Source organism: Crocodylus siamensis, chromosome 7, assembly GCF_052110815.1.
Source record: "Crocodylus siamensis isolate JL-2025a chromosome 7, ASM5211081v1, whole genome shotgun sequence".
In the NCBI taxonomy this organism is placed as follows: domain Eukaryota; kingdom Metazoa; phylum Chordata; order Crocodylia; family Crocodylidae; genus Crocodylus; species Crocodylus siamensis.
The window spans coordinates 10080233-10108221 of NC_143401.1; the positions used below are offsets into that span (position 1 = coordinate 10080233).

The 27989-nt window shown below is 47.0% G+C and overlaps 2 protein-coding genes and 3 non-coding genes across 5 annotated transcripts in view; all 5 read right to left on the bottom strand.

The window, feature by feature from the left end:
- Positions 1-795: 795 nt before the first annotated feature.
- On the bottom strand, positions 796-11388 carry RAB42 (RAB42, member RAS oncogene family). Its single transcript, XM_090056845.1, has 3 exons — positions 10452-11388; positions 5729-8515; positions 796-2842 (listed from the first exon to the last, which is right to left on the bottom strand). The coding sequence occupies exons 2-3, from the start codon at positions 5974-5976 to the stop codon at positions 2419-2421; spliced, it is 672 nt and encodes a 223-aa protein (XP_089912971.1). The 5' UTR covers positions 5977-8515; positions 10452-11388; the 3' UTR covers positions 796-2418.
- Positions 11389-11532: 144 nt separating this feature from the next.
- The window catches only part of TRNAU1AP (tRNA selenocysteine 1 associated protein 1), a 30041-nt gene continuing 13584 nt past the window's right edge, over positions 11533-27989 (bottom strand). Inside the window, exons 9-14 of the mRNA XM_090056844.1 lie at positions 26511-27553; positions 17776-17866; positions 17187-17259; positions 15291-15383; positions 14725-14853; positions 11533-12820 (exon numbers count right to left, since the gene is read on the bottom strand). Coding sequence (XP_089912970.1) covers positions 27417-27553 — 137 coding nt within the window. The 3' untranslated portion in view covers positions 11533-12820; positions 14725-14853; positions 15291-15383; ... (1 more) ...; positions 17776-17866; positions 26511-27416. The remainder of the gene's footprint in view (positions 12821-14724; positions 14854-15290; positions 15384-17186; positions 17260-17775; positions 17867-26510; positions 27554-27989) is intronic.
- On the bottom strand, positions 13020-13091 carry LOC149859478 (small nucleolar RNA SNORD99). Its single transcript, XR_016443702.1, has one exon. It is a non-coding gene; the product is annotated as a small nucleolar RNA SNORD99 (small nucleolar RNA).
- Positions 15492-15625, bottom strand: LOC149859479 (small nucleolar RNA SNORA44). The gene has a single exon (XR_016443691.1). It is a non-coding gene; the product is annotated as a small nucleolar RNA SNORA44 (small nucleolar RNA).
- Positions 17509-17656, bottom strand: LOC149859480 (small nucleolar RNA SNORA16B/SNORA16A family). Its single transcript, XR_016443710.1, has one exon. It is a non-coding gene; the product is annotated as a small nucleolar RNA SNORA16B/SNORA16A family (small nucleolar RNA).

Genomic DNA, 27989 nt, shown 5'->3' on the forward strand with positions numbered 1-27989 from the left:
AAATATATTGGTTGATATATCTAGCACCGCTTTGGTTAGCTCTGGTGACTCAGCTTCGGTAGCAGAGGCTTATGTTTGAGATGCAGAGTTCATAGGTTCAGTTCCTGGTGCAAATGAGCCACTGAGCAGTTTGGCATTGCACTGACATAATCAAAGAGGTTCTGTTGATTAAATTCCCTTGGTGTGAGACTTTCCACTGCAGCAGCTGTCAGGAGGGTGGCAGCACTGGTTTTCCCCAGCTGGATACACCGGCATTGAATCTTAGAAGCAGTAGTATGGGGTAACCAGAAACATGCTACTGTGCTAAAGGCAGTGTAAGAGCCTCAGTAGACCAGGAAAGGCTTGTTCAATTTGACTTCCGTGTTCCTAGTGAGACAATTCTCACACCTGTTCTCTCTTAAAGCCCATTAATGCAGGAATGAAACACCAATGTGGCTGGTCCACATTGATGGTCTTAAGAAGAAACAAGATAGCTCAATTTGGGACAATAGGAGAGAGGACAGACAGTTCATCCTGGGAAGGAAGTTATCTTCTCAACAGAGGTTTAAAATACTTGAAAGAAGATACAATACCATGATAATGAGGGAAGTTTGAATGGGTGGCAAGACTCCTGGGTTCTCTTCCTGCCACTATTATCAGGTCTCTTGACTTTTTAGCGCTTATTTACCCACCTATAAAATTAGCATTACTTTCTGAATCCTGCACCATCACAGGAGGGCAATGAGACTTCATTAGTTAAAATTTACTAAATGATTTACATTCAGGTACAGTAGAGCCATATAGCAGCAGAACAGATCCACTCTTTCCCGGCATAGAGTTCTCTTCCCCAGTGCCCAGACTTGAATGAACCACCAAATTATGGAATGGAAATACAAAAAATGGTCTTAATGAAGAATAAGATACTCACTAGAGGTATTTGAATAGCAGTGATTGTCCTCAGCAGTATATGGCACAGTTTCATATTCACAAACACTGAGACTAGAGAAGGTTTAAATACCCAAGTCCTGTTAAAGTCAGTGGGGGTTTGACTCCATTGACTTTCAACAGGGCCTAGATTTCTCTGCGGATCAAATGCCAGCTTGACTTCAGAGATCAGCAGTAGACCTACCTAAGGAGGAACAGAGCTGGGATTTTCTCTAACTGGCTATGTATGGTGTCATAATCCCATTGCATAGGAGGAGGCATCAGTCCCTGGTAGTTTTTCCTCTGGAGTTTTAAGTGTTGAAATCTAGTCAAACAAAAACAACCATCACAGGCAAGGAGATGGAGACCTAATGCACAGAACACTAGTGGGACAGACAGGAGAGGAGGGTCGACCCTTGAGCTGCCATGTGGCCTTGACAAGTACATCATTTCTCCTTTCCACCCTTCTGATTGTTTAGATGGCAAGTTCTGTTAATCAAGGGCCATCTGTTCCTGCGTCTATGCAGTGTCCAGCACAGTAGAGCTCTGATCTCAACTGAGGTCTCTAATGTTACTGAAATAACAATAGGAGCAACATTCTGATTTTAAGACGTGCTCAAGTTAAGCTTAATAACATGTATAACCAAATCCAATATGATTTTGACTTTAAGATGCCCCCCCATAATTTGATTCTGCACATGACAAATGTATAGATTTGTTATAATTTTCCATAATCTCTATATAATTTTACACACATAGAATATACAGAACATGTATAGAATTTCCATTTATTATTTTCTGCCTTCCCACCCCCCACTGGCTTGTACTCAACTCCAAGATGAGGAGCCTTTCTCCCCATGTTGAATGAAGGGGAAAAAACTCTCTTCTTGGATTCAGGTAAGTAGGGTAATATGGGATTAAGCTAGAAAATTAGCAAAAAAATTGTTAATTACAAAAGTGGTGCATAAATACTGGACTGGCTCTATGTAGCAAACTTTGCTCCTTTGCACTCACCAATGAAACCAAATCCCACTGTATAGACACGAACATCTGACATATTTGCTCATATTTGCCCCATTGATTGGATCGGATCCATTTACCAGTAACTGAATGTCAGCTGCAATGATCAAAGAGTTTCTTAGTCCTAAAATTAAGTTAAAAAAATGTCTTTGTGTATTTAAAAGGGGCTTCCTCTGGTAAGAACCAAATAAAAGCCTCTAACAATGGCTTGGTGCCAACTAGATTGCCTGTTTTTCACCTGGAAAGCGAAGCAATTCTCTTTTTCATTAATTCAGTGCAATTCAGCTGTTCCAATGGATGAAAGGATGAGATCCTTTGTTTCTGTTAGAGATGGACCTGTGCCCCCAATTGTAACCCCACGCTGAACGTCAGACTCCTTCCCCATTTCTATTTCTGAATCAGCTCATCCATCCCCATAAAAATGTCACATCCTTGGCATCACCGCATCACCTCCCCACCTCCAACACCATTAAGTCCTGGTCCCTAATTTCTTGGTTAACACAGGCATTGTTCTGGTGTTTTTCTCTTCTTTTGGGGTTTGCAAGTTTTCTTCTTGTGAATCACCTTCACCCCATCCCAGCCTTCCTCCAGAGCAATCTCCTTGTTCTTCAGGGCTTCATAGACGCTGTTGACCATAATCTCAAAGGCCAAGTCCACATTAATATTGCTCTTGGCAGATGTTTCAATGAAGTCCATGCCCAGGTAGGCTGCCAGCCCTTCTGCCTCCTCAGTGGAGACCTTACAGTCTGATTTCAGGTCACATTTGTGGCCAATCAGGAGGAAGATGACCTTTTCCATAATCTGGACGCTGGCTACCTCATGGTACCACTCCAGAATGTGTTCAAAGGAATTGCGGTTGGTCATGTCAAACACCAGCAGCACGCCCACGGCGTTCCGATAGAAAGACCTGGTGATGCATCTGGGGACACAAATGAAACAGCTTACCAAACCTCAGCCTAGGGATCTCAGAAGCTTTGATCTGCTTAAGTTCTTCTATTCAGTCCCAGGATGTGATGCCAGCAGTTCTTACTTTGGGCCACACATCACTCTCAGCTCACTCAGAATTGGGGCCCAGATCTTTTTGGTTTTGTTTTTTGCTGCCTTATGACATAAAAAATAAGTTTGGGAGTTGTTTTCTTTCTGTCTTTTACATTTAAAAATAAGGTGTTAACTACTGTGCCATTTTTCTGGAAACTGTATGGACAGTTAAAGGAGTGTATGATTATGACCCCAGAGATGGCAAGGAAATAAATTTATTAGAAAAAGCCTTTAATCAGCTTTATTTGAAACTCCCTGGGTTTGTTGTAAATACTAGGCATGTTTACACATGCCTTTACACTGGTTTAAATTTACTGCGCAGTAAGCGGGAATAGACTGATGTCTACACGTACAGACGTAGAAGTGCGTTAATACTGTGTGTGAGCTGACTTGGGACTAAAGTTAGTCCCAAGTCAGTCTACACACACAGTATTACTGTGCAGTAAGATGTCTACGCATGCATTACTGTGCAGTAACTAAGTGGGCATAAATTTGATATCTGCACAATGCAAATATCAAATTTACATTCAAGGTGGCATAAGGTGCTATATTTATGTGCAGTACAGGCATGCATGTGTAGACGTGTGCCTGTACTGCGCAGCAATTTCAGTTACCGTGCAGTAAATGCACGTGTAGATGTGCCCACTGGGTGCATCTACACGCTCATTAATGTGCCACAGCTACTGTGCATTAAGTTTAATAGTTGGATAATCAAGTACTAAATCAATGTGCAGTAACGTGAACTATTGCGCAGTAGTGCTGGCACACGGGGGTTTTTTGGACGTTAACTGCACAGTAGCCTAATACTACTGCGCAGTAGCATATTAGCACAGGTTTTGCCTGGCATGCTACTGCGCAGTGTTATTAGGCTACCATGCAGTTAGTGTCTCATGTAGATGCACCCACTGAGATCTAGTCAACTCAAGCGCAGAACAAAAACTTTAGAGAAAAGGGTTTTTTGTTAAAGGTATCTCAGCTGACCCTTACTGCTTCAATTAAAGACAGGTATGCGAGTTCTTGAATTGGGATTGTGTCCTCGGACTGTATCTTTGCCCTCTTCTCCAGCATTTTGGGTTGCTTTAGTGGGCCCTCTGTGCTGAGGGATGGAGTAGGGAGAAGGGGCATGCCTGAACTTCAGGCTCACTCACTGTATGGGTCAAGGCCCAAAATCTCCAGACCCCCACAGCTATATGTACCATATCTTTTGGCAGACACCCCAGCCCATCCTAAAGTTAGAAAGAAAATAGTCAGTGAGATGGTCTGTGCAAGCAAGCTACTCACAAGTATATATATTTTTTGAGACCAGGCCTGTAACTAGAACAGTAATTCCATCCTCCACACCCTCACTTAAAACACTCAGCTGCACCATCACTGCAGATCCTTAGTCTGCTTCTCCCTTTCTCACACTTGATGGAATCCCTTCTCCAATGGACAGCAATCACTATTTTCCCTTTCACCCCCACAAAGGACATTAGGTAATATCAAACCTTGCCTCGACTCTGAGAAGTGCTAATGGTGTGTTAACTCCACTCTCCCTCCAGCTTCTCTCCAAGAGCAAGCCAGAAATGACTGTTGGTTCACTGCTGGCCAAACAAATGGTTGTAACCGACCCTGAAAATACAGATCTCTTGCAATCCAATCCCTCCCACCCTACCTTTAACTGCAAATACCCTTTCCAAGCCTGGCTGGGTGGCTTCAAGCACATGATGCCATTACATCATAACATTTACAAGGCTGCAAAGAAAACTGGAAGCAAAATACTGTGAAAAACACCGTGCTTGGGCCCTTGGGCACCAGCGCAGCACCAGAAAGAGCAAGACTGAGGCCACACAATGGTCCATGCAGAAAATAGGTCTGGGTGAGCTGGGTTCCTATCTATGGGCAGTGTCTGGGCTGGAGAAGGAAATAAGGTTTTACTGGATCTGAGTTTCTGGGGAGAGGGTGTGTATGTGTGTCTCTCTCTAAAAGGATTAGCTCCTGGCATGTAGATCTGTGTGTGTGAAGGGCTCTCTCTTTGTCTCACTATGCCCACATTCCTAGAGTTGCCCAGAAACAGGGACCCTTGAGGCAAAAGCCCAGAGGTAACTCCCTGCACCTCTCCTGGGAAGAAATTACCATGCCCCAGGAAGAAAGGGCCCTTGCTGAGATTAAGGCAGATGTACCTCTGTTCAAAGGGCTGCATCTTACAGCCACATTTTTTTTCCTCCGGGCAACTGCGGTCTTCTTGGAATCTCTCTCTCGTGTTCACGGCCTCACGCATTTTAAATCAGAACTTTATAAATGAGAGAAAGTGCCATCCAGTCTAACCCCTGGGTCATCTCACTGTGGGGCTCTGGCCACACAGGGAAAGTTAACCTGTAACTTGCCACTGGTGCTAGGCTTTGTTTGTGGGATTGACTGATTGAGTGGATTGGTGGAAACAGGGGTGCAGGTTGTAGCCATGTTGGTCTAAGGACAAAGGCAGATGAGGTTCTTTGGGTAAATCTGATATCTTTTATTAGACCAACTTAAATAGTTGGAAAATTTTTTTAGCAAGCTTTTGGGTTTAAAAGCCCTTTGTCAGGCTGAGGAAGTCTCTACAGTTGGAGTGTGCGCTTCCTGGATAGAATGAGTAGTAAAGAAGCCAGAGGCTGGGCTGGGCTGCATGCAAGATTGATTGGTAGGAACATGCCCCGGAGCTTGCAAGGTAAAGAAAACCCATCAGGTGGACAGTGCTAGACGGGGTGCGGGTAGGGGGTTCTGTGTCCCTGGTCCCCAGGCTCCTCACCTGAACCTCTCCTGGCCGGCTGTGTCCCAAAGCTGTAGCTTCACCTTGATCCCTGGAGGCAGCTCGATCATCTTGCTGTAGAATTCCACCCCCACGGTGGGGCAGGGAGCTGGCCCGAAGCACCTCTCTGCGTATCGCCTGAGCAGGGAGGACTTGCCCACCGTCGAATCCCCCAGCAGGATGATGCGGAACTGATAGTGCCAGTTGCCGTTCAGGTTACAGGCGGGAGGAGATGGTGCTGGCTCCATTCTGAGGTGCCCGAGGAGCAGACAGGCTGTGTGGGGGGCCTGGGGCACCCCTGTAGTCAGGATGAAGCCTCCTGTGGAGGAGGGTGAACTGCTCTGGAGGCTGTGAGACCTGCTCAGGGCAGCAGATCAAGCTTTGCTATCATGGAATGACAGTAGAGAGGTTAAGGACAAAGAATTTAATCAGGAGTCTCCACCCTCATCCCATTACCTTCCTCCCCCTGCCCCACCAGGTGGACTCCCCACTGAGAGCGGAGACAATTTAGCTGGGAGAAGAGGCACTCCACCCCTTTCCTCTCCTAGCCTCAAACCACCCATCCTCACCTCCCCCGCATAAACAAACAGCTCCTCTGTATCAGATTACTACCAGACTCAGGGCGGAGGGGAGAGATGCGATGGGGGCCAGGTCTACATTAACCAAGTTCTGCTGATGTAGCTGTGTCAGGTGAGGGTGTGAAAACAGTCATGCACCCCAGCCAGCATCACCGTGTCAGCAAAATCCATGCTTTGCAACTGGAAAGAGCGCCTTTGCTCATGTTGTTCGGGGAGGGGGTATAACTATGCCAGGAGAAAAACTCCTTGTTTGCCATATGCTGCATCTCCATGAGAGGGGCACTACTAGGAGCGTTCCTCTGGGCTGGCTTCAGCAGAGGCAGTCAAATGACTCCAGGTCCTAGGAATGCAGAAATTTCCAATCCAGATCAGACTGGGGGCCCACTAACCTAGTGTTGCTTTAGAGAAGTAGGCAAGAAACTTACGGTTTCCAAGGAGCCACAGTGGCCTGCTTCTGGAAGCTCTTAGGATTACATATCCCTAGTTGCAGGCCGAAGAGTAGGGAAGCAGAGGCCAGAGGGACAGAGCTCAGCAGATACCCAGGTCAGAGGGTAGGATGGGCATGTCCCACACTGCAGAGAGAAAGGGGAACTACCATGCAATCTGCCAGCTCAGAATGTCCGGAGTGTCTGAAACCTTGGCTCTGTTTAAAAGTGTCAGCAGTTTTGATTTCTGGCTTCATCCTCAGCCACTGCCTTGAACACAGTGGATATGTCTACCTGTGTATTTATACGCTTCTAAACTTAAGACAGTTTAGGCACATCTATACATGGATGCACTAACATACAGTAAGGCACAATAAATTTAGGCATGAATAGCTAAGTCACATTAGTGCATGTGCAGATGTGCTAATGCACATTAATGCAGGGTGTGTCCATTGATGCACATTTAATGTGCATTAGTGCATCTACACGTGCACTAATGCAACTTAGCTATTTGTGCTTAAATTTGATACCTACTTTACTCTTTATGCAGGTATCAAATTTAGGCTCACATAGCCTTAACTTGTCATTTTTAAGGCACATAAAAGGCATGCACATGTAAACATGTGCCCTCAATGTCCCTTAAAAGTAGAAATTTTAGGCTAAGCCTGCTTAAAAGAGGCACATGAGCCATTCCTAGTATCCCTTGCAGAAAGGGGCCTAATCCCTTGGAGGAACAGGGCTTTCCTCATGATTGATTAGTATAGTTTGGCTTAGCAGCTCAATTGTTTCCCTCTGAGAATGGGAAAGTGAAAGCCATGAACAGTATTCTTGCTGGACAAAGGGCCAGGAGTTAATTAGCAAAGGGAAGGCTTTCAGTTGAACTGACTCTGTTGTTGCCAGATGAGTTCTGAATGATCCGCAAACAGGTGCTGATTGTTGCTTGCCTGTGTCCCAGGCACTGGGGACAGAGGGAGGGGGCCTTTGATGTCAACACCATCCCTTGAACTACCCCAGGCTGTCCTTTATCCCCTCATACAAAACATCTTAGTGAGCAAAACTAATGAGGAGGGTTTTCAGAGCTGGAGGAGTTAAACAATAGATGTTAAAAAAAGAATGTGATAGGGTCAGAGTTCATGTACTTGGGCGGGGGGGTCCTGCTTTGAACAGTGGAAGTGTGACCTAATGAGTAGGGCACTGGAGCATGACTCAGGAGACTTGGTTCTAGCCCTAGCTCTGCCACTGGTCTGTGCCTCAGTTCCCCCATCTGTCAAATGGCACTAACCAGCCTCTTCTTGTGAGCCATCAAGGAAAGATCTCAGTTCTTGGGTCCCTCTCCCATCTCTGGGGGCAGGATTTTTGGGGCTCCTGCCATCTAATCCTCTGGAACATCAGTTATAAAAATCACATTCAGCTCACCGCCCCCCCCCCGGAACAACCACGTAAAACTGCCAGGTCTAAAGGGAAGGAAAAGAAAGGGTAATTTTCCAATATTCTGTTAACAGTTTCCCCTTTTCTGCGCCTCCTTAGCATTACGCAGGTAGGTAGAGAAGATAGCTGGGGACACTGGCAGTGTGAGATCCTTGTGGACTCTGCCTGTTTCCCATGTCACCTGACTGCAGTAGAAGCTGATTCCATCAGATAGGAGTGTTGTCATGCAGGCAATGAGCATGGAGCCGACAGCACTAAAACCTGGCAAATCCTCGGTGCAGCGGTTTCTGGGGTCACAGCTCAGACACAGCCCAGCAGCTCTTCCTTCAGTTACTTTCCAGCTGAGGGTCTCAAATCTATGCAGGGAGCAGATTTCATTAGAAAAGCAGAGGCCACACAGTGGTGTGTCTGCACCGCCATTGTATTGTGTCCAGGAGTATCATCTGCCAGCGTGCTTCTACCTCTGCACTTAGTGGGGCAGCCTTAAATCACCCTAAATACAGACCAGTGAGCATGCCCAAGATTGAAAGACAGAGAACAGAGCTGGGCACTGTTGTGGCTAGATTGCCTTTTTTCTGGGAATTGGCACACATGGCTTGGCAGGGGGCATGCTTCACAGCTGCTCTGCAGAAAGAATGGAAGGGGTATAGATGTGCCCCGTATGCCAACCCCCGCCCCCCAATACAGTAGCTAAATTTAATTAAAACAAAATTGTGTAACATTAACAGATCAACTGTTTAAATACATTTCAAGACCATTGCCTGCATCAGTCTAGCTGCTGGCCCCAAGGACTTACCACTCTTATTCTTTGATCAAACTTCACATATATTTGCTCCGTGAAGAGCCAGTTTCTTCTACACTGAACATGTCTACACATGCGTTCACATAATTATGGCACACAAAGTGTAGTACCTGTTACAGGTACTAACTGAATGTGCACCAGTTGGCACTGCTGTGCAGCACTGGCATACATCTTTTAAGTGACACCAGTGCACAGTAGGACTAATTCTATGGCTCAGCACGGCTTTTGCCGTGATGCACTAATGAGCTGTAGAACTAGTCTACTGCACTTTTAAGCTAAATGCAGATAGTCAAAAAGCCTGAAGCTGAATTGATTCAGTTTTTGCAGGTTAATCTAAACTGCAGAGATTAAACTGAGAAATAACTGGAGAGACATTCACTTCTGATTCAGGAAATGCTGCCACATACCTGCAGCAGCTCAAGCCAGAAGCGGTGGGGGTTAGGGGGCTGTGCACTGAACCACAGCTCTCTGCCACATAGCCAGTGTGGGCTGTGTTCACTTCGTCTTCCCCCCTGAGATTTGCAGGCTGCAGTCACAGCCAGCAGTAAGTTTTTAGTAGAGCAGGGCAGCTTTGTACTCAGGGGGAGGGAAGTTTAACTCCCCTCCCTGGTTCCAGACCCCAACCATGGTTTGCCTGCAGGAAGCAGTTCTGTTCTGGTATAGGTTTAAACCAGTTTCTGATGATTTAAATTAGTTTATATACAACTTCTGTCCATAGCCTTAGTATGTTGTGTTGACATGCCTACTATTGAGGCTCTTTGCTGTGATGAGTAGGAGTTTCAGGTCAAATTTATACTTCCAGTCCAGGCTGACTTGTCCTATCCTGCAGAACCTATGGCCGTAAGGGGCCTTGCAGCCAAGGGGGCCCCTACAGCCATGAACACTCCAAATCAGCGCCATAGCAAGGGGGGCAGGCAGTTGCCACCACTCTGTGTTACTGCCACTAGCTTCACATCCAGCCACTGGCCACTCCCCCCTGCCACTGCCAGCTTCTTTGGCCACCTCCCACTGATGCCTCCACCAGCTTCTTCACATCAGGGGCCCCCAAAACCATAGCTTGCAGGGGACCCCAAAAAAGTTGTGGGCCAGCACTGCTCCCAGTGTTTTGAGCTTGAGAGCTCATGAATTTTAAAACCGTTGCAAACCTAATAAAATATCCTCTCTCCCATCTTTCAAAACACACGCACTCGATGACCAGAAATGGCTCAACAGCTCTGACTTACAGTGCCCCTACAGAGGACTATCCCTTTTCAGTAAGAAGTCATGACTTTGGGATTTGAAAATGAAGACATTGAGGTCAAAATGGAAATGTGTATATTATACCTCTTAGCATAGACACAGCACGCAACACAGTAGTAGAGATCCATTAAAACATTTAAAGATACCAGAATTTGGGGCAGGTGTCTTAACTGGACATGTGTTTGTTACTCATGCTGAATTTCAAGCACGTAATTAATGAGTTATAGCCAGGTGCTAAAGTGCAAGTCTACCTTGCAAAGCAACATCGGAAACAGATGAAGAGTGCATCAATTTTCAATGCTTCCTATTTTGCATAGACTGCAGTTGCCATGTCCACTCCCCTTTTATCATGAGCTGGTAAAAAAAAAAAAAAATTAGCTATGTTTATTCTGTCATATTTTGGCAGCAAGTTACTTATGTAAGCCTAAAAGGTTGCATACGACAGCCAAGGGCAGATTAGTTCCCAAGATTAAAGTTACCTACTGACATTTTACCAGATGTTGTGGTCTGTAAGTGAGGGTATAGGCAGGGCAGTCTAGAAGTTTTGTGAGGCAAGAATTTTTAGGGCAGCATCTTTTTATCTATTGGACCAGCTGTGCAGTTGGGATGGAGTTAGACGAGCTTTTGAATGCAAGACATTCTTCATCAGTCTGATCAACCTGGGAAAGAATGTCTTGCATTCAAAAGCTCGTCTAACTCTAATCCCAACTACACAGCTGGTCCAATAAAACATATACCCTAAGAAATCCTTGCTTCTTACATTATCGGTTGTCATTTTCCCCATTTCTTAACCGACACTTCAAAGTTTGTTTCTCCAACGTAATGGAACTTTTACTTCACGATACATGAGCACACCCCACCAATCTTTGCATTTAGATGCTGCTTCATGCGTAAGGCTTTAGTTGCAAAATATTTCCCATTTTTGTGACATAGCAGCAGCTAGGATACATTAGAAGACAATTTATATAGAAGAGCAATTCTCAACTTTGTTACTCAAAGCAACCCTCAGAAAATTCAAGATCTTAGGTGCCACTTTTCTTTTTTTGTCCATGGGGACCAGTAAAAACAATTATTCTGTTACAAAGAACCCCAAAAGACCACAGGTCAGGTTTTTTGAAACTGTAAGTTTCCATTTGAAGTCTCTGGGCTTATCTTGGAAATCACATGTAGGTATTTTCCAGAGTTAACACCGCCCCCCTCCAAGTTTTCTAAAAAAACCCTAGTATTGTTATTCTTAGCCAGTATAAAGTCTTATACAAAATACCATCCCCCTGAACTCACTGGAAACTATGAACTAAAACTAAAAGAAAGCAGACACAGCAGAGTCCAAGAAAAGTTTCCAATGTTGGCTTTATTTCCAAATGCCCTTAAAAAAAAGAGCAAAGACTTGCAAAAAGGACCAAACATCTTTATACCAAGGGGTTTTTATTCAAGGACTAGTCTCCCAGCATAGGCCAGATGACTCACTGTCCTGGGCAGCTTGGGGGGTAGACGTGACTAGGGAAAAGCAACAAGGATTTTTCTCTACAAGTGCAATGGGGCCATTCAGTCATTGGCCTGCTCACCTGCCATGCCTTTGATCAAACTGATATTAACAAGGTGGGAGGCTGCCTATTTTAATGCCCTGATGTCAAGGGCATTTTACATGGCTCTGACCTTCCCTATACTGTGTCCCATGCCTCACAGATGGCATCCGACTTACTCCCAATTCCCCTGACCCCAGTGCCGGGCAGTACTCAGACTCTGGCCTGAACTCTGCCTCAGGCACCCAGAGATCACCATGGGCCTCCAGCTGACACCCTATCACTGGGCCTCAACTCAAAGAAGTAGTAGAACCATCTTATGTGCAGTCCTTCAGGCCCCTGCTCAGCCCCTCAGGCCTGCCGACGTGGACCCTACTCTATGCCCCCTCAGCACAGTTCTTCAGGTCCCCATATGGACCCTACTTTGTGCAGCCTACTTAACATTTTGTCCCCTTGTTGGGTCCTCAAGGCCTATGTCCCATGGGACTTGGGTGTCTCTAGAAGTGTGCCTGGACCATAGCCTGTGCTTGCTACTGGTTTACCCACCAGGGTGTGGGTGCTTGGGCTTTAAAGGCATCCCATACTAGCCTTTCACAAGGGAGGCAATTGGTGTGGCATTTTCTGGGGACCACCCTGCCATGAGCATTCCCCACCACACTGTCCATCCCTAGCAGGGTGTAGTTTTAAGTTATTCCCCAGGACCAGGAATCTCCTCCATCCCCATAGTTTCTATCCTGACCTCCAGGTGTTCGGAGAGCAGTAGCTCCAGCCAGACAACACTCCCTCCATGGCTGTTTCCAGCTACTGCTGGCCCTGCTGCTCAGGGGCTGCTCTTATCCCTAGCAGCTGTGCCCCATTCCCAAATCAGGCAGCCTCCTGCTGGTCATTTGACTCCTGACTGGAAAAGCAGACATCTGCAGGCTGCTCTGCTGCTTGTTCTAGCCCTTAAAGTGGCAGGCAGCAAAGGTGCTCTGCCACAGCAGGAAGCCCAGAAATGGGTTTAAGAGAAATATAAGTTCAGAAAGTTCCAATGGAAGAAGGTATAGCAATGATAGCCCAGTCTTGGCCTGCTTTTCAGCTTCCTGTTCCACTTTGACCTGCAAACACACAAGATGACAAGTTAGATCTGGATGGGAAGAGTGAACAGCTTGCCTCATTGCCACATTCAGGTCCCCTCCCCAATCCTGTCTGCACCAGGGCAATTCACTTAGCAGCACTGGGAGCTGTTCATACAGATGACCTGCTGGCCAAGATCACTGGCATTCCCAAGTGCTACATCCTGCCTTCCAGATGACTGCCTGGTCTCAGTCCCATATCCGCAGGATTCATCCAGCAGTCACCATGTAACAGGAGTCATCACTGACCAGGCAGGGTAAGTGCGTATGTAAGCAGCCCTTGAAAAGCACAAATTGTAGAAACCATGCTCATTATAGGGAAATGTTCCTGGCTCTTCCAGCTACAGAAAAAACTCCACCCCCCCCCCTTTTTTTTTGTTTTTGTTTTTGAAGTGTGGGACCAGATACTCAGCTGCTATAAAACTTGCATGGTTCCATAAATTCAGTGGTGTGCTAAACTGACTTTCACCATGAGGATTTGGACCAGTGTCAGAAAATTCCTTCCATTCAGCAGCCTACCAGTGAAGTGAACTGATAACTTACTGTAAGTGGCCAGCCTCCTTGGAATACCACAGAGCTCCAGGAGGGCAGGGGTTAGCTAGAGTTTTGCCATTTTAGATGGCCAAGAAGCAAGAATTTCTTAGGGTGGTGATATGTACTTACAAGCAAGGCGTTTTCCATGTCTCCCTTAAAAAAAAAAAAAAATCCTTGCCCGATTTCTGGCCTATAGTAGATTTCATAGACATTAGGGGCTGGAAGGGACCTTGTGAGATCATTAAGTCCAGCCCCCCCACCATAGGCAGGTAGTCAGCTGGGATCAAGTTTTTCAAGAGTCCAGAGTAGGTACCTGCACCATCCCTGGGGGGAGTTTGTTCCAAATTCTGGACACTCACACCATAAAGAACTTTTTTCTTACATGTAGTCCAAAAGTGCCCTTCCTGGAATTTATAGCCATTAGACCTTGTTATCCCTTGGGGAGCTCTGGTGAACAGCTGTTCTCCCAGGTCCTGATGCACCCCTCTTATGTAATTTTAAGCTGCCACCAAGTCCCCACTGAGCCTTCTCTTTTCCAGACCGAAAAGTCCCAAGTCCCCTAGTCTCTCCTTATACAGCCTGCCCCCCAGGCCTTGGATCATGAGTGGCTCTCCTCTGGACCCTCTCAAGCTTCTCCACATCCCTCCTGAAGTGGGGGGGCCCAGTACTGGACACAGTACTCCAGCTGCGGTCTCACTAGGGCTATTTCAAGCGGGAGGATGACTTCCCTGGTTTTGCTTGAGCTGCATCAGTGGATGCACGCCAGAGTTTGGCTTGCTTTGTCAGCCACAGCACCACATTGATGGATCATATTAATCTTGTGGTCAGTCAAGATCTCCAAGTCCCTTTCGGTCATGGTGCTAGTGAGTTCAGCACTACCGAGCCTGCGAGCATGTTGAAGATTCTTCCTACCAAGGTGCAGCACCATACACTTCTCCACACTGAAGGCCATTGGGTTTTGACAGCATGTCCAAGTTGGCCTATATCCCCCTAACCTGTCCTCTGGTGCAACTGTCCCCTCCCCATAATCTGGTATCACCCATGAACTTGGCTAGTTCACATTTGACTCCTGAATCCAGATCGTTAACGAAGATGTTAAAGAGTACCAGCCCAAGCACCGAGCCCTGAGGGACTCCACTGGTCACCCTGCGCCACTTTGGTCTGCTCCTGTCAACTAGTACTCTTCGCCTACACCACTCACACACAACCATTTTTATGGGTAGACAGACAATGTAGTTAAAGCAAGAGTGCACCGACATGATGCTGTTGTGCTTCTAAAGGACCTGCTGGGGAGGCCACATGTGAAAAGCTACATGATAAACTCTTTCAAAGCAGATACTGATGAAACTTACTTTGCTATCATACACCCTTCCAGAATTTCAGCCCCTTGCAAAGTGCCCATCATGTTCCTCTGGGCATCAGGATTACTGTGCTGGCTCCCAACAGACAGTTCTCAGCTACTTCCATTTGCTGAGAGATTCCTGAGCAAAGCAAGCATGAACTGGAATTAGAAACAGGGACAGGTTTTTTTGCACAGATCAGCAATACAAATAAGTAGGGTACACCTAAAATATCAGCTCTAATTCAACAAGGGGAAAGTTTTTTTTTTATTTAGGTGGAGCTGGGAAAGCCCATTCTGGCCTTAAAATTAGTTGGCACATTCCAAATAAGAGCTGCATTAAGAGTGTTTATCCACACTCCCTGGACCAGAGAGATTTACATTCCTCAGGGCTCTGCCAGCAAGTGAATGTTTTCAATCTAGTCTCTCTCAGTGCAGGACTGTTCCAGCAAAGAGGGTGAGACCAGTTTGTAATTTATTCTCCCTCCTTTTTTGACCATGAGATCGGTGTTCAGATCTGATGGGAAAGGGTTCTGGAGGGGAAGCAGCTAAATTTCTGCTCAATGGAGTTTCTCTCACCTTGTGCAGTGGCTGCTCCAACTCAAGTTTCAGTCATCTAGCAGGTGAGCTATCCAGGCAATTGCTTGGGGGTCTGAATGATGCCAACAGGCCCTAGGACACAGATTGTAACATCCTTACAGTCAGTGGAGTCCCACAGTACAGCATTCTACAGACTTGCACTGCTCAGGACTCAGACCCTGGAGACCATGACAGTGGGCCCATTGTAGGAGAGGTGAGTGACAGCTACAGGCATTAGGGGCCTCGCCACCAAAGTCCCTCCTCCTTGCTATTGCATGTAATTGGAGACCCTGTGGCTATTTTTGTTGAGCCACAGCTCTTGGATTTACATGCAGCCTAAGCATCTGGCAATCCCAACAGGCCTCAGAACACCTGTTAGGAGGTCACTCAGCAGAAGATAGTGCATGAACTGCACTACTGACCTGCCATGGACCTTCAGCAGGCTGTTTCCCTTCTGCAGAATGGGGACAATAATGTCCTCTCTGGGAAGCACTGAGATCTAGCAGTGAAAAGCAACAAGAGGTAGACACTCATCTATTACTGATAGCAAGGAGAATATTTGCAAGAGCAGCTACCACCACAGCACATCTCATTTGCAAAGTCCATTCCAAGAGAGCTCTGCTTCACAACAGGGGCCACACCAAGGAATCCTAATGTAACCCTTCTGCTGGTCACTGGTCAGCAGCAATAAAGGCTAGGTTTGAGTTCCAGGGCACTGAGTAAGTTTTAACTGTGGCTCAAGCCCACCCACCCAGGAGTCTGGGATCACTGAAGTGGATGGGAGTGGCCCTGCAATAACCCCCCTCCTCGCAAGCAGTGTAAACACAAAAAAAAAGTCAGATTTATTACAGCAGATAGAGACAAAGAAAACACCAAATGCAATTTGAAATGCTGAGCTACAAGGTATAGCCTGTCATTTACCTCTTCAGGGAAACTCCACCCATGCCCACGCAGTTTGCAACTTCAGGGCTTACCCAAAGGTTTAGCTCTGGGGGCCTTCACCACCATACCTGCCACTTGGCAACAGGCAAGGGGGCCACACTGTAGCTCTTATGAGCTGCTTCCTGGGATTTGCTGCACCTCAGGGAGCTGCTAGCAAGCACTGGTCCATCTGCAATGCAAGGGACCTTTTGTTGCTCCCTGGGAAGCTGTAGAGTGCCAATCTCCATTTCCACGTGGTGGCTGAGGGGGTGACTGCAGCTGAAATCTGTGTACCACCCCCCTAAAATCCCTAGACCTGATTACACAGCTCCTGCTGGGGCAGATAAGCTCTGCAAAAGTTTGGGAGCCAAGCCTACCCATGGCAATTCCTGGCTGAGTTTCTTCTTCCATATTGGCTCCTTTGCCCCAGATCTTCTAGCTAGCTGCCCCTTCCCTTGCACCTGGCATGACATCACCCTAGCTTTCCCAATCAGGGTTGGCCATGCTTCCATGGCACTCAGCTGTTCAGACAGCATGCATTCCCCCAGATCAACAAAATTGGGGGGGGGGGGAAGGAGGAGGGAAAGAAAGATGCAATTTTACAGCAAAATAGACACTGGTGGCAAACGTGATCATGCTCAAAACTAAAGCACATTCTGCAGTACAGAAAAACACACAGCAGATATGAAACTAGAACACATTTTATAGTACAAAATTACTTGTACACTGTGTTACACAAACAGTTACAAAAGGTGCTTGATACAACAGGCCACCAGATCAGCTAGTTACTAGAATCAGAGTCAGAAGGAACCTAGACAGATCGAGTCCGACCCCTTGCCATGTTGACCTACTGCAACAGTATTTTGCCTTTTACACCCTCCCCGCCAAGACCTGGATGCACTGCAAGAGGATGGCCCCATGTCAGGCTTCTCAGCAGCTACCATCATCCATAAGCCTGATGATCTCACAGCTTACCTGTCTGACTCATTGTACTGAGTGAAGATAGGCCCCCTCCACGATCCATGGGCAGGGGATCGCCCACACCTCCCTAGAATAAAGGGAAAGTGCAACAGTTTGTTAGTCCACAGCAGTCTCCATTTCTTATTCTAGATATGGGCTAGTAATAGAGGAACCAGGCCTGCTAGAAAGCTGGCTGCCCCTCTGCCATCACAGAGGAGTGGGTTAGGCCTACAGAACACCTGCCAGGTATGATCCGGCTCCAGGTGCTCCCGTCTCATTGCACAGATGTTGCCATGTTCCTTCCAACCTGACATTCCTGGTTTATGACCCTGGCTGTACATGTACTTTCCTGAAAATGTTGCTGGACAGTTATAAAAGGAACGAACTGAACAGCGACCGTCAAGGAAAACAAAAATCACTCTTGGCTCCTTTTTGACCACGCCAGCTACACAAGCAAGACAGACGCAGCTTCGATAGGGCCATGGAAACACAGTCTCAAGTGCTTCCTATGGAATCAGTACCAAAACATGACCAGGTACAGGGGACGTAAGGGTGTAACAAGTCTTTACTAAACCTCCAAAGGAAGTGGTATAAAGCCACGTACCAAATGACAGCAGTGCAAATCCTATGTTGGACAGGTCCCAGCATCGCCAGACTCTGCTCTAGGCCTTGTGAAAGTTGATACACTGCCAGACCTGGAAGAAAGAAAAAGCAGTCTCATGTCACAAGCCTGGAAAAAAACTGCAGGAGTGTGGAGAACAGCACAAACCAGAAATGATCCCAGATGCTGTGCTTCAAAATCCTGCCACGTGTTAGGAGAGCTGGGTACAGCCGTTCTACCTGGGGTGGGGTACACTATCTACCTCTATCTGCTTTAGCATTTATGCTTCCGTTTTACAGGGCCACCTGCCTTACAGCAGTTTTGCTGCAAAGTAACCAGACCAGTCTCCACACAGGACCCCCAAATCATCCTCCCTGAACAACCAATTGAACCCACTCCCTTATCTTCCAATTCTCCCATTTATTCATCCTGCAAAAGCCTTCCTCTTGCACAATGCCAGGTAGCCTCCACGCCAGCAGCTCTCAGCCGCCACCTGAGCAGGCAGCCACTCCGTCACAAAGGCGGCAAGCCCAAGTCCGCCCTCCGCACGCACGCCAGAGCAATTCCCCCGGCTACAACACACGCTGGACCCAGAGGCTGCGTGGGGCGTGCCCCCAAGCTCACACTTCTGTTACGCGGCAGGAGAAAGATGCTGGAAGAGCTAGAGGTCTCCAGCCGCTTACACACAACCCCACGGGAGGTGGGCAAGTCTGGATCAGTGGGGCGCCAGGCCGGTCCCACGGCACAGGCTGCAGGACGGGACACCCTTCAGGTCAGAAGCGAGGGGGCACCCCCACACGCCCCTTCCCCGCCCCAGGCCCAGGCCCAAGCCTCTCTGCAGCCAGGAGCCGCCTCCGACCGCTTCCCAGCCCCGAGACCCCGGCCCCGCCCGCAGCACCCTTGCCCGCGAGGGACGGGTCCATCCGCGCCGACCCCCTGAACCTGGCGCTCGGGGTCCGGCCTGCGGGGTCCAAGGGCCCGACCCCGCGCCCAGAGCGGAGGATGGCGACGGATGATGAACTAGGCCGCGCCTCACCGGTACCGCCCCGCCTCTGGCCGGCGCACGCAAAAGACAGAATGCTGGGAGCCTCGGCTTTTATAGTCGGGCCGGGCCAGCAGCGAGCGTCCTGATTGGCACCACGTGAGAGCGTCCCGCAAAGCCTCCTGGGACCTGTAGTTCCGCTGCAGTGACAGCGGCGCCCAGCCCCTGCCCCGGCGGCGCCCAAGTGGCGTCACAGGGACGTGCTTACAGTCAGCCCGCGGCTCCCCCGGGCCCGGCGGCCTGGCGTGCGGGGGATGCTGCTCCCGTGACTTGCCACGCGCGGGGTTTTGCTGCAGGGCCCTCTGAAGGGCCTGTGGGGAGGGGTGAAGCCTGTACCGGACACTGTGTGTGTCCCTTCGCATTAGGAATGGGAGAAGGGGGTGTCCCCAACATCTGGGGGGGACTAATGTCTGGGGGAGCCACGGCTTCCCATCCCAAAGCCTCTGGGACACGAGTCTTACCCTCCACTTCACGTTTACAGGCGCATCCAGTCCCCCTTCCCCAACTCTCAAAAAAGCAGCATGCGGCTGTGTATGTTCCCATGCCTTCCTGGAAGCCCAGAGGGGCAGAGTGAGATGCCAGCTCGCTGGAAAACATGGGAGAATGATGTTCCCCTCCGCCCCATCATGTGGACAGGCGGAAGAAATGCGTTATCTGCTACCCCGGCCCCAGAAGCCTGTGGGCTACGTGTTTTCCCCACCGCACTCCCCACAGCAGCAGGGAAGCTGGGTGTATTTCTCTTTGCCCATATGAAAATAAAGGGGATTTTGCTTTGAACCCCCTGTCCCTTTTACAAGCCCATAGAAGTGGCCTTTTTTTCTGAACCCCCTCCTTCCCTAAACTGTTTGGGAAGATCTCAAATCTACCACTGCTGAAAACTCTGAGGAGACAGAATCATAGCAAATTAGAGGTGGAAGGGAGCTCAGGAGGCCACATGTAGTCTAACCCCCTGCTCGAAGCAAGGCCGTCCCCAACTAGATCATCCCAGCCATTGTCTAGCTGGGTCTTAAAAACCTCCAAGGAAGGAGCCCTTCCACCACCTCTGGGTAACCTGCTCCAGTGTTTTACTATCCTCCTAGTGAGAAAGTTTTTTCCTAAACTCTAACGTAAACCTCTCTTGCTGCAACTTGAGATGGTTGCTCCTTGTTCTGTCATCTGCCACCACTGAGGACAGTCCAGCGCCATCCTCTTGGGAACCGCCCTTCAGGTAGTTGAAGGCTGTGATTAAATCCTCCCTCAGTCTTCTCTTCTACAGACTAAATAAGCCCAGTTCCCTCAGCCTCTCCTCAGAAGTCACGACGTCCCCCAGCCCCAGAATCATTTTCATTGCCCTCTGCTGGACTATCTTCAACTAGCCCACATCTTTTCTGTAGTGGGAGGCCCAAAACTGGACACACTACTCCAGATGTGGCCCCAGCAGGGCTGAATAGAGCAGAACAATCACTTTCCTCAATCTGCTGGCAATGCAGCCCAGGGTGCCATTAGTCTTCTTTGCAACAAGGGCACACTGGTGCCTCATATTCCGTTTATTGTCCACCATAACCCCCAAGTCCTTGTCTGCAGAGCTGCTGCCCAGCCAGTCAGCCCCCAGCCTGTAGTGGTGCTTAGGATTGTTCCATTTTAAGTGCAGGACTTTGCACTTGTCCTTGCTGAACCTCATGAGATTTCTTTTGGCCCAATCCTTCAATTTGTCAAGGTATCTCTGATCCTAATCCTACCCTCCAGCGTATCTACTACTCCCTCCAGCTTGGTGTCATCTGCAAATTTGCTGAGGGAGCACTTCATCCTACCTGAGATAGGAAAATGGAAGGGGACTGAATTCCTGCCTCATCCCTTCCCCACTTTGGACAAGGTGGGTCTCTGCAGTCCCTCTGAAGGTGTGGGTCTGGGGTTCCTCCAAAAAACATTTTTGAAAGGCAGCATGTTTTCCCCAGCCCTTTTATTCATAGTTACAGACTGATAGGGAAGAAACCCTCCTCCAAAGAAATGGGAGGCAAAAATCCTTGAAACAGAAGGATTTATGACAAGTGGCACGTCAGTCACAGCCGCCAGCTTATGCTACATTTATTGAGGAACACTTAAAATGTGAGCGCCCCCTAATGACTACTCATGAAAGGACAACGTAAGACGGATGCTTTGACTTTCGTATCTTCCAGCAGCACAAAGTCTGCAGGAATATCTATGTCCAGCCCTCAAACCCTAAGCCAGGAATCTGGATAAAATGGAAAACATTAAAAGGTGATTGGGAAATGACAGAGTTAACCTTTCCTGAACTGAAGCTCACATGCTCTGCTGTGTTACTGCACAGCAAAAGAAAGAATCCTGTGCTGGAAATGACCAGCTACCCCAGCAACAAGGCCTGGTTATCACCCCAAGTGAGAAACCCTGGCAGAGACTAAAAGGAAGTGTGGGACTGAGCCCCAAACCTCACGGGGCCAGGTTCAATTCCTGCTAAAGCTGATCTTTCACTTCCATGTCAGCTCTGGTGCAACAGGCACAAGCAGATTGGACTCTACCTCCTACATAGATTTCATAGACATTAGTGCTGGAAGGGACCTCGGAAGATCATTAAGTCCAGCCCCCCACCCAAAGGGCAGGAAGTCAGCTGGGGTCATAGGATCCCAGCAAGATAAGCATCCAATTTGCTCTTGAAGGTGTTCAGTGTAGGTGCTTGAACCACCTCCGATGGCAGGCTGTTCCAGACCTTGGGGGCTCAGACAGTAAAGAAATTCTTCCTTATGTCCAGCCTGAAATGGTCTTGCAGTAGTTTATGACCATTTGACCTCGTCATCCCCTGGGGCGCTCTGGTGAACAAATGCTCCCCCAGAACATGTGCTTCTACATTTGATATCACAGCAGTCAGAAAAAACATGCCTGTAGTCTGCTCTGATCTGCTGTGGCCGACCACCCAGCGCCAGGGGACTTCCCCTTTGGCCAGGCTTTCTGTCAAATGCCACTGAGAGACAACGAATGGAGGTTAGAGAAGAAATAGAAAGGTGCCCTGAAGTCCAGCTTAACTTTTCCTTTGAGGAGAGTCTGGGGAACAGAATCATCTTCAGAACATTTGCTAACATTCAAAGCATGATCAGAGTCTGCTGCAGACTCTGATCATATCCCAGTCTACCGAGATCTGAGAGCAGGGAATACAGGATCTGTCTACTCTATTCATTTACACTGGGACTGCAGTGCAGGTCACTAGGGAACTGGGTCAGATCTGGTAAGGCTAGAAGCCTACATTAGTATCTTTCATATACAGCACTTGTCATAGGATCCTAGAGTGTGCTAGAAAAGCCCGCAGTTCCCACCATTGAACAGACTGGGGCAAGATAAACCCTCATAAAAATTTTAACTGGTAATACTGTCTGTGCCACCTACCTACTGTTGTCTCAAATTTCTCAGTCAGGTCATGGCACTGAGGCAGAGACGTGACCCATTAATGTGAAATGAATGCTAAATATGGTTCCAGCTATGTTAGCTGCAATTGGTTTGACCATGGACCATCTGATCTAAATTCTACAGCACGAGAAGCGAAAAGAGTGTATGCCAGTGGAATGCTCTTAGATAAAACAGCTATTTGCATCTTTCTCACCAAAAACAAAACAGTCTCTTGTTAAACCTGTCTCAGTGCAAAATAATGTAATGGGGGAGTTGAAAGATAAGATCTGGTTTAAAGACAAAAAACTGAAGTCCTCTGGGGGGGGGGGGGGAGATTTTCAACAGGAGAGATTTCTGTGCCAGAAATAAACTTCATCTGTAGACAGCCTTATTCCAGAACAAGAACAGCTTTTTGTACATTTGCTTTATTGACCCTGAAAATGGATTAAACTAAACTAGTGAAAAGACACTCAGAGGCTGAGTCTATGTTAAGAAGTTTGCTGCTTTAGTTATGGCAACCAGGGAGTGAAAAGGTCATTCCCCAGAGCCAGTGTAACTGTGCCAGCAAGACTCCTACCAGCCAAGCTGGTCGAGGACCTGGGTAACTAACAGCAGGGGACTCTGCTGCCATATTTATAGCAGAAGCTGCCCCATAACATACACAAATGCTCATTCCAGCACAGCCGTGTCCACTTGTGGTATCATTGCATTTTAAGTTCATACTTTATTTTATTCCACAATAACTGTCTTATATAGCCATTTAAATTGGAGTAGCCAATTTGCAGCAACAGTTTGCAGCTGTTCACAGCTACAATAAAATATTCAGGACAAAAGCTAGGCTGGGTTTTAAAATATTCTGTCAGATCTAAGACAGTGGTTCTCAACCTTGGTAGACTCAAGACATCCCTAGAAAATGCCAGCTCTAAGCGTTCACTTGTCTTTGACCACAGGAAAATAATGGAGGGATTCTTCTGCTGCAAAGAACTCAGAGAGACCACAGCAGGGCAGAATGCTCTTGACACTATGGATTCCTATTTGAAGTCTCTGACTTTATCTTGTGAATCATGTGTAGGTGTTTGCACACCTAAGAGTGCTAGTATTGTGCACTCCCAGCTCCCCAGGATGATGCCACATCCTGGTGGAGAATCACTGTTCTAAGTAGAAGATGAAGACTGACAACTCAGTACTCTAGCGAGGGGCAGACTTACTGCACAGGATGGAAGGCATCTCTGTAGCTTATCAGGAAGTTAAGCACCAATTCCTACAGACAGTACAAGGCTGCGTACCTTGCACTTCAGAGCTCTCAGTTCAAAATGAAACTTCTCTGACTAGACTGAACAAGAGATCCTGCCCTAAGACTTCAGTCAGCTATCTTACCTTGCAGGTGAGACTACACTTGTACAGACACTGTCACCCCAAACTCCTTAACACTCCTTGGAGTAACCTCCCCATGCTCTCAAGACTTTCCAGACTTAAACTTAGCTAAGAATCCTTTAACATCCACAATTCAAATTGTAACGTGAAAGTCCCAGTCACTGGCAGAGAGAACAACCCAAGTTAACATCAGTGTCTTGCTTGAGTAATGCAATGCAAAACTTTACCCTGAACCTTTAGTTCCCTGACTGATGATTGACGCTACAAAGAAAGAGGCTCCATAATCTGCACTGTGGCTGGTTTTGCCAGGCAGCACATGAACTACAGAATTTCCATCTGTCAATACCTTGTTTTTAGTGAGTGGAAATAATAAGTAGAATTCCGTTCCTTATATATGTGGAGTGCATGTCTTCTGTCCTGGATTATGCTGAATGGTAATTCATCATGGTGCTTTCCCTTTGTAGCCATCTGGAAAAAAGACTCGTGCCTAGGCCACTGGATTCCAAGAGTCAATTAGTTTCTACAAGTTCAGGCTACTGGAAATTTTACAGCACTGCATTAAAGTGTCACCTATGCTCCAGATGCCGTGACAGAATACTGAAAGAGAAGCAAGGTGTTGGCCATTATGGAGAAGTGAACAAGGACTGCAGGAAAGGATGCTGAAAAATAACTCCCGACTTTCCACTGGGAGAGAGTCTCACTACATTCACATCCCCTAAACCTTTCTTGCCAAGACCCGAGATACCCTTTCCCCAATCTCTAAGACTGTGGTAGCAAATCTGACCTCTTTCTTCCCCCAAGACAATCTTCCTCTGCCACCAAAACAATGGCAAGTAACACCTTTCTTTTTGCAGCAGCCCAGACTCTCCTACTCCCAAATGAACGCTGCTGTGGGGAACTGCATCTCTTTTCCCCCTTAGGCCATGATCTGCTCCTCATGTTATGGAGTGAAGCAAAGCTCTTTCATGGGGAGTAACCCCAGCATGGCCCCTAGGTTCACATCCATTCGCTTTAGAGGAAGGGAGAAGCTATTTCAGGCTCTGCATCCTTCAATGAACAGATCTCATTGCAAATCCTTACTGACTTCTGTACCTGCTACTCCTTTCCATGTGTTTTTATCAATCTTTCTGATCACTAGGCATCTCTGGGCCAGCTGAATAGCAGCAACAGAATAAGCCAGTCATTCCTGATTTCCATTCAACCGGGACCTCATCTATGCAGTAAATTTACCATGCCTGGCAGCAGCAGCACAAACATGTGGTGCTGCTCCATCTTAATCAAGAAGCAGTCCAGCTGTGTCTGTGCAGCAGCACAGGTGGACTGATCAGCACAAGCATGAGCTAATGGGCAGCAGCACCCACCAGTAATCATTAGCCCAATGTGCCATGCAGAAGTGGCTGTGCTCTTTCTGATTTAGGAAGCACCTGGAGAAGGATAGTATGCTTGAAGGAGCAGCAGACTGGCACAGTAAGTTGACTGTGTAGACATGTACCATGTCAACCACAGCAGCCAGCATAGTGGCTCTGACAAGGGACTGGGGACAGCTTAACAGGACTGCTAAAGAGGAATAGTTCTGTGCTGCAATAGCCTGCCCTTTGTTTTCTGTACAGAAAGGATTTTTAAAGGGGTTTCCATGTCACTTCCCTTCAGTCCCCCACACTGTTGTGACAGTTGGTAGCAGATAGGGATGCTAAGAGGTTATGGACCTGGCTTGGTCATTTCTTAGGAAATATATTAGACAGGATGTTACTACACTTATGGCCTAAATAAAATTTATGCGTTTCAGGTACAGTCTCACGTCTCCAACGGCAAACTAAGGTGGGTAAGTTGGGATGTGTCAGGGGCCAGAAGGGGAGAAATTAAGGATATTCAGAATGAAGGTAAAAGGTAGGGCAGGGTGACACCTTAGAGACTAACTGGTACAGAGGCATGAGTTTTCATAGGTAACAGGTTCCTTTGTCAGATGTAATTGGTTGTTGCCTACAAAAGCTCATGCCTCTGAACCAGTTAAATGCCACCCTGTCCTGACCTCCCTGTCTGACCTCATCCCAACATAACTAACCATCTCTCAGGTAATCAGTATGTCACTGTTCAAGTGTGACATTAACACACCAAAAACCACTGTAAAATGGCAAAAACATTTATCAAAAGGCTGGAATAGACCTTTTTATGTCATTGCTAAAACTTCATTCTATTAAAGAGAATCTCCTCTAGAACAGAGGAGGATTTCACATTGCTGAAGAAAAAAGCATTCTGCTCCCTCCCATCTGTCTAAATAGATTAATTTTGGATCTTTGGCACACCAAAGGAACCCGCACAGAACACTCAGAGCCTTGCGTCCCATATGATCTGGGCTCAGGACGACATTAATATTCCACAGGGCAAATAACAATGGTCTGTGAGATGCACAGTTATGGGGGCAGAAACTGTAAAGGGCCACTACTTCACCTGCTAGCACTCATTTAGCTATGGACTAAACAAAATATACAAGTCACTGTTATCCTGTGAACTTTTACATCACATTTACCATCTCACTGCACATGATAAAAACAGACCAATCAATGGATTATAATGAAAACACACAACTGAAGAAAAATGGGCTTTATGAAGTATTTTAGTTTTTACTGCTAATTCCAGCACCAGTACAGGGAGAAGTAACTAAATGTTTTTTTCTTTCAATTTCAGTTACTAAATGTCTTCTTAGGTAGACATTTATTGCAGGTAGTTTGTCTGGCCCAGAAGCCTAAAAATGGCTCACGCAACATGTAAATAAGTGCTATTTTTGTTGCCACACAATGCACCACAGTGTTAGTTTAAATACATTGCTGGTCTGTTCAGCACATACAACATCCCAGAGAAAACTGCTCTCAGGTGAGCAACACCTTGAACATAAAGTAATTGCAGTGCTCTGATCTGTTTCTCATACACTAGTTTAATTTTCTTTTACCTTGTTCACTCTACATTACAGCAGGAGCTGAACAATCTAGCGCTTTAACAGGACATCAAGAGCCCGTCCACAGGGATGAACCTGTCATAGACAAAATCTTCTATAAAACATTGCTAACAGCAGGCATGGTTTGTTTGTTTTTTTGTTTAACAGGAGTAATTTCTTCCTATACAGATCAAGAATAAGGTAAAACAAACTGCTCAAGGCTAACTAGAGGGCCTCCATCAATAGTAGTTTTATAATACTTCTTACCGTCTCCAAACCTCCAGCTGCCCCCATGAAAAAAAAATCCTTCTTGTTCAGACTGCTTGAGAACACCAAAATATACATTTTGATGGCTCTAATTTGGCACTTAGAAAAGGCAGAACATAAGCTTTTGTCTGCATGTTCCTCCCCCCTCAACAACACACAGGCACCTTACCCAATCACTGGAGACGCGTTGGGAGATTTGAGTAGTGACTGACAATTTTCTAAAAGACAAATTTATGGAAAGCAGCATGAGTGGAAGACAGTTACATGGACAAAGAAGTAGAGAGATGGGCAGGAGCCAAAATACAAAGGGCAATTTTAGTTAAAAGACCAACTTTTTATTGCATGTTGGAGAAGTTTCGTTCCTCTGTACTGTCTTGTTTATAAATTACAATTCCCAAGAAGTGTTGAGTTCAGTTCAAGCAAAAGGAATAAAACTGTTTCAGTTCTAATTTTCACCGGGAATAAAACTGCATTACCATGATGCTCCTATTATACGCACTGTGTACAGGAAATACCACAGTCCTCCTGTATTTTGAGTCAGACACCTGTGTAGAAAAGGGGTCACCGCTTCACTACTGCAGGTTCCAGGTGTAGCATCAGTCTGGTGTGTGCTGGCTAGCTTGTCACATAGAAGCTTGGGCCTCACCAATGAGGCTATAAGATGGCTGGAATCTCTGAAGAGACTGTGTCCAAAGGCTGCCAGTGAGAGTCAGTCAAGGCATCATAAAGTTCTTCGCTCTGTTCTACAAACTGTTTGTTTGCTTCACTCACATCTATCTGAGGAGCTGGATCTAAAGGAAAGAGATAAGACAGGAATGGATCACTTGCCAAGTGTGGTTAGAAATAAAGCAAAAATAACTTAAATAAAGGCAGGGCTCCCAAGACATTCCTAGCACTTGAACAGAACCTTTTATAGTTTCATAGTTGGTAGGGTCAGAAGGGACCTGAACAGATCATCAAGTCCAACCCCCTGCCCTGGGCAGGAACAAGTGCTGGGATCATACTACCCTAGCCTGATATCTATCCAACCTCTTGAAGACCCCCAAGCTAGGGGAGAGCACCATCTCCCTTGGGAGCCCATTCCACCTCCCTTGGCACCTTAACTGTAAAGCAATGCCTCCTGATATCAAGCCTGAACCTGCTCTCAATCAATTTGTGGCCGTTATTCCTTGTTATCCCAGGTGGTGCCTGGGGGAACAGAGCCTCACCTATTTTCCACTGGTCCCC